Source organism: Penaeus monodon, chromosome 10, assembly GCF_015228065.2.
Source record: "Penaeus monodon isolate SGIC_2016 chromosome 10, NSTDA_Pmon_1, whole genome shotgun sequence".
Lineage (NCBI taxonomy): Eukaryota > Metazoa > Arthropoda > Malacostraca > Decapoda > Penaeidae > Penaeus > Penaeus monodon.
The window spans coordinates 1,771,361-1,776,597 of record NC_051395.1 but is presented as its reverse complement, the minus strand read 5'-3'; the positions used below and the strand labels follow the sequence as shown (position 1 = coordinate 1,776,597).

General features: G+C 40.0%; 1 protein-coding gene across 1 annotated transcript; it reads left to right on the top strand.

Moving 5' to 3' along the window:
- Positions 1–956: 956 nt before the first annotated feature.
- On the top strand, positions 957–2,820 carry LOC119578193 (the record flags this gene model as incomplete). Its single annotated transcript, XM_037925928.1, is given in 4 exon segments — positions 957–1,054; positions 1,371–1,497; positions 2,063–2,395; positions 2,653–2,820. Coding segments are annotated over 4 exon segments (726 nt in total), but the record flags the coding sequence as incomplete, so codon positions are not given.
- Between the last annotated feature and the right edge of the window lie 2,417 nt (positions 2,821–5,237).

The window sequence follows — 5,237 nt, the reverse complement described above, 5'->3', positions numbered from 1 at the left end:
TAATAATATATATAATATATATAAAAATTAAAATATAATAATATATATATATAACTAAATAATAATATAATAAAGATATTAATACATATATATTATATATATAATATAATATATATATATATATATATATAGATATATATAATATATATATAATATATATATATATATATATATATATATATAATGTAATAATATAATATATATCATATAATATATATAAGATATATATACTATATATATATACATATATATATATATATATATATAAGATATATATAATATTTTAATATATATATATAATATATATATATATGATATACATATATATATACATATATATATATAGATATAATATATAGTTATATTATATGATATATATAATATATATATTTTATATATATATCATATTTATAATGATATATATATATATATATATGTATAATATTATATATATGTATCTATATATATATATGTATATATATATGTATAATCAGTTATAGTATATATTTATATATAGTATTATATTATTATATATATTATACTATATTAAATATGTATATAATAAATATATATATATATATATATATAATATATATATATATATAATATATATATATATTATATATATATATATATATATATATATATGTGTGTATATATGTGTGTGTATATATGTGTGTGTATATATGTGTGTGTATATATGTGTGTGTATATATATGTGTGTATATATATATGTGTTATATATATTTGTGTATATATGTGTGTGTGTGAGAGAGTGTTATATATATATATAATATATATATATATATATATATATATATATATATATATATATATATATAATATATATATATTATATATATCTATATATATATATAAGAGACAGAACAGTTGTTCATAGAAATTACAGTCAACTCATACACACCATACCACTTGAAACCCATCCCCTGTTCTCACCGCAGAGCTACGACCAGACGACCCTCCTGGGTTCCTCCTCGCAAGACGGCCTCCTGCCACGACTTCTTGAACGACTCGCGGCCGCCCAGTCGCACAGGTAGAAGCTCTCTCAGATCTACGACTCGAATGAGCCTTTTAGCAAATTAGCATATACTCGTATCATCTGTACTACCAGATCTCACAAATCTGATTTCAAGCGATCGTCATTGATCTTTCTGGCCTGTGAGGATCCTTTCAGGGCTCTGCGAAACATTATGGAACACTTGCTACGTTTCGCAATATTTCGCGAATCCGCTCAACTCATCTGATCTTCATATGTCTTATTATATCACATGCTTTCATTTACTCATATTCCTAATGAACCTCTTTGCCTCTCTTTTTTTTTTAACTCAATTTCTTTTTCTCTCGTTCAGCGTGGTGATCCTCGAAGGACCCGGAGCGGCACTCTGCCTTCTGCGGCTCCACGACCTCCCAGGAACCCTTCTGCTGGAGTCCCTGAAGGCCGTGCGGATCGGCCACAACATCACCTTCGTCGTGGAGGTGTTTTGGAAAGGCGTCTCGTTCTTGGGTTGATGAAAAGGGTTAAAGGGCGTTCATGAGGAATAACGGTGGCTTTGATAGTGATGGTCATCTTGATTTGATAGTATCATCATTATCGTTAATGTTGTTGTTATTGTGTATATCATTATTATGTTATTGTTATCATTTTTTATCATTATCATTACTATTATTATTACTATTATTACCATTAGTATCATTGCTATTAATATTGTTGTTGTTGTTGTTGTTGTTGTTGTTGTTGTTGTTGTTGTTGTTGTTGTTATTGTTATTGTTATTGTTATTGTTATTGTTATTGTTATTGTTGTTGTTGTTGTTATAATAATAAATAGTAATAATGATATTATCACTATTACTGTTGCTGTAATATTTTTTTTATTATTATCATTATTGTAATTCCTCTTATTATGATTGTTATAAAGACATTACTTTCAGACTTGCGATAACAGCAACTATGATATTATGACGAATTATGATAATAATGATACGATGATACAAGCAAGGATAACCCCAGAGGCTTCAGTGACCCTCTCCCTCCCTCCGGCAGACGCGCGAGGACGAGCCCCTGCCGGCGTGGGTGCTGGGGCGGGCGTGCGTGGTGCAGCTCGACCCGGCCGTCCTCTCCGCTGCCTCTCTCCTCCCCGTCCCCGCCCTGACCCCGCCCCCACCGCTCTCGGATCGCCACAGCCACAGCAGCGCCACGCCCAGAAGCTCCAGCAAGCCCAGTACGCCCCGCCCCGTGGACTCCGCCCGCTCACAGGCTGACGAGGGCGAGCCCACGCCTGCGATGCTTATGGAGTACCTCGTGCACCGCCTTCTGCAGCCCGTGTTAGACTTGGCGGCAGGGCACTTCGGCATCCCCCTCGCGGCCGTCGATCTGGTCGGTTGAAGGACCTAGGTTTTTCCTTTTCTGTTCTTCCCTCACTTTATTCTCCTTACTCTTTCCTTGCTTTATTGTGTACGTGCCCTTTTTAGCACACACAATAGTGATCATAGATAAGAGAGTCATGTTAATGAAAAAAAAAAACCCGGCATTTAAGAAAAAAGTAGAGAACGTCATTCCTGTTCATGACCATGTTAAATACAGCCAAGATGGAGTGACGGTGATGTATAACCGAGATTATCTTTCCGCCGCAGATCAAACAAATCGAAGAGCTTCTGGGTGGCAGCCTGACGTCACTCGGCGCAGGAGAAGAGCTGGCCGCGGCGGAGGTGGCGCGCACGGTGGAGGCGCTGGTGCAAGGGACGCGAGTCACTGGAGTCTCCCGCGCCAGAGCTCCTGCGGGCCCCAAAGGCCCGCCCTAAACAGGTGGCTGCGGACGGTATCCGCAAGGAGGGTCATGGATGGAAAGGAAATTGAGAGCGTTTTCATTTTGGTCAATTAGCAAGTGGGGGAGGGGTGGCGAGGGGTTTAGGATGGGGACCCAAGACTGGCACTCTGGCAAATCTGATTTGGGGGTTTTCGAGGCACCGGCCGCGCGTTTTCCCTTGGGCGAATTCACCCGTTGCCTACCTACCGTGGGGGGAAACCCGGGCCCAAGTGTGCCGGGCCCCAAAAAACCCGGATAATAAGAGAATGATTACCTGAAAGGGGCGGGGGCCCTTCCCCGTGGAATGGAAGGGGGGACCCTCCCACGTATTTACCCGGACTATCAAAACATAAAAAGTACAATTAATATCATGCTGTGACACCCAATGCAGGGCATCATACAAAGAAAGAAAAAAAAAAAAATAAATAACAAGCTAACTTTTTATATTTTCAACATAAATCAATCATTTAAAAACTGCTTCCCATGCACAAACATCCACTGTCCTCTTTTGTTCCCAAAGGGCTTTCCCCTACCAACCCCACGTCCGCCTCCTGCCCTGACCTCCTTTCCCTTGCAGTGGAAAAAGCCTCGCCTTTTAGGGTGGCTCCGTCGTCGACTTTTTACGGGGACGCCCGCCTCCCCGCCTGGGCCCCGGACGCCCCGCCGCCAGCAGAAGGGGGTGCCGGCCCACGTAGGCCGACGGGGAGATCGCGAACGCGTGGTTTCCTCCAGCGGGTATAAAGGTAAGAGGAAAGGCGGCAATTGATTCCAAAATTAGGGCAATGAGTGTGCGCCTGATACCAAACAAATTGGTTTTTAGACAAAATTTAATGTATTTTCATTTGGGCGAACTGATCTGTTTTAAATTTAAACAAAAGTTACTTTGTAAAACCAAGAGAATGAAATTAGTTCGGGTTGGTTTTGAATAAATGGCCTTTTCACGCTGTGTTTTTTTTCAACACACTGTGTCATCGTTTTGAAATGATAGATTAGGAAATTTGCTCAGATTTATGTTAAAGCCCACAGTGCTTGATTCGTCATTCCATTTTGATTCATGAGCATCTGCATCGCGCATGCGTTAACCACCGGGGAAACCTTTTCCCAGAGGGCCCTTCCCCCTGGCGGTGGGGACCTCCGTCGACGGCAAATCCACGACTGTCATGGGGTGCGGGTTTCCCCCTCCCCGGAGGGGGTGGGTGCCTTTTGTCGCAGTTCTTCTGCCCGGGCTTTTTTACCTTGTTGCATGTTTGCCCCTGAAATGTGGCTTTCCCCTCGCAAGGGAAAAATTTTTTTTCCAAGCAAGTTTTCCTTTTCTTTACAGACCCCCTTTGAAGGCGAGTGACGCCGACGACCACCCCCCGGGACCTGGAGGAGTGTCTTCTCCCCCGTCGCGAGGACTCCTTCGACCGCTGGCGCCAGACTCGCCGTCGTCCTCTGCTTCGACGACCTGGCTCCTCCCGGGCGTGCGCCTCGCCTGTTTGTTCCTTCAGTGTCGACAGCTCGTTCCCTCCTCCCTTTTTTTGATTAGTGTGTTTTCTCTTTTTTTCTCTGCTTTTTTTTTTAAAAACCGACGTATTCAGATTCTGTGTGTGTCAAACGTTTTTCCTTTTTTTCTCTTTTTTTTTCGGTTTTATTTATTTTATTTTTGTTTTGTTGGGGTTTTTATTTTACACCTTTTATCTTATCCTCTCCTTATTTTTATTCGATTTGAAACATTTCTCCTTTCTTTTTCTTTACCCCTTTTTTTTGCCCCTTTTGTTTTTCGTTTCCTACCACTTTTTTCTTCTCTTTTCCGCCCGTCATAATAAAATCACCCGTAATCTGCCTCTTTTCCCCCCCCCCACGACGCCCCTCCTGTTGCAGGCTGGCGGCCGGGCTGAGAGCTACGGGGGCCCCCCCCGGGCCTTCCCGGGGGCGTCTACACGCGCGGCGAGCGGTGCGCTGGACGGACTCGTCGACTGTGTGAGTCCGAGAGGCAGCTGTTTTTATTTCCTTTTTGAAATTTTTTATTCCGATTTCGTCACCATCATTATAAATACATTATTGTTATTATGAATACTTATTGTTTTTTTATCCTCTTATCTTTACCATTTTTATAAAAATATAAAATTATTATAAAATATATATATATTATATATATATATATATATATATAAAAATATATAATTAATTTTTGTTTTTTTTGCACGGATCCTAAAAAATCCTAAGGTTTTTCTTATCAAAAAAATTTTGTTAAAGATAAAATTAATAAATAATCGTGTTCGTTCATAACCTTTGAAAAAGGCAGCTGCACACTAAAGATAATTATGTGCTGATTTGTCAGCATTTTAAAACCAAAATTTTTATCAGTCCTCGTATTTCGTTTTAGATACGTGGGCTCGCACTCGCCAGGAAACCGGGCGGGGGGGGCTA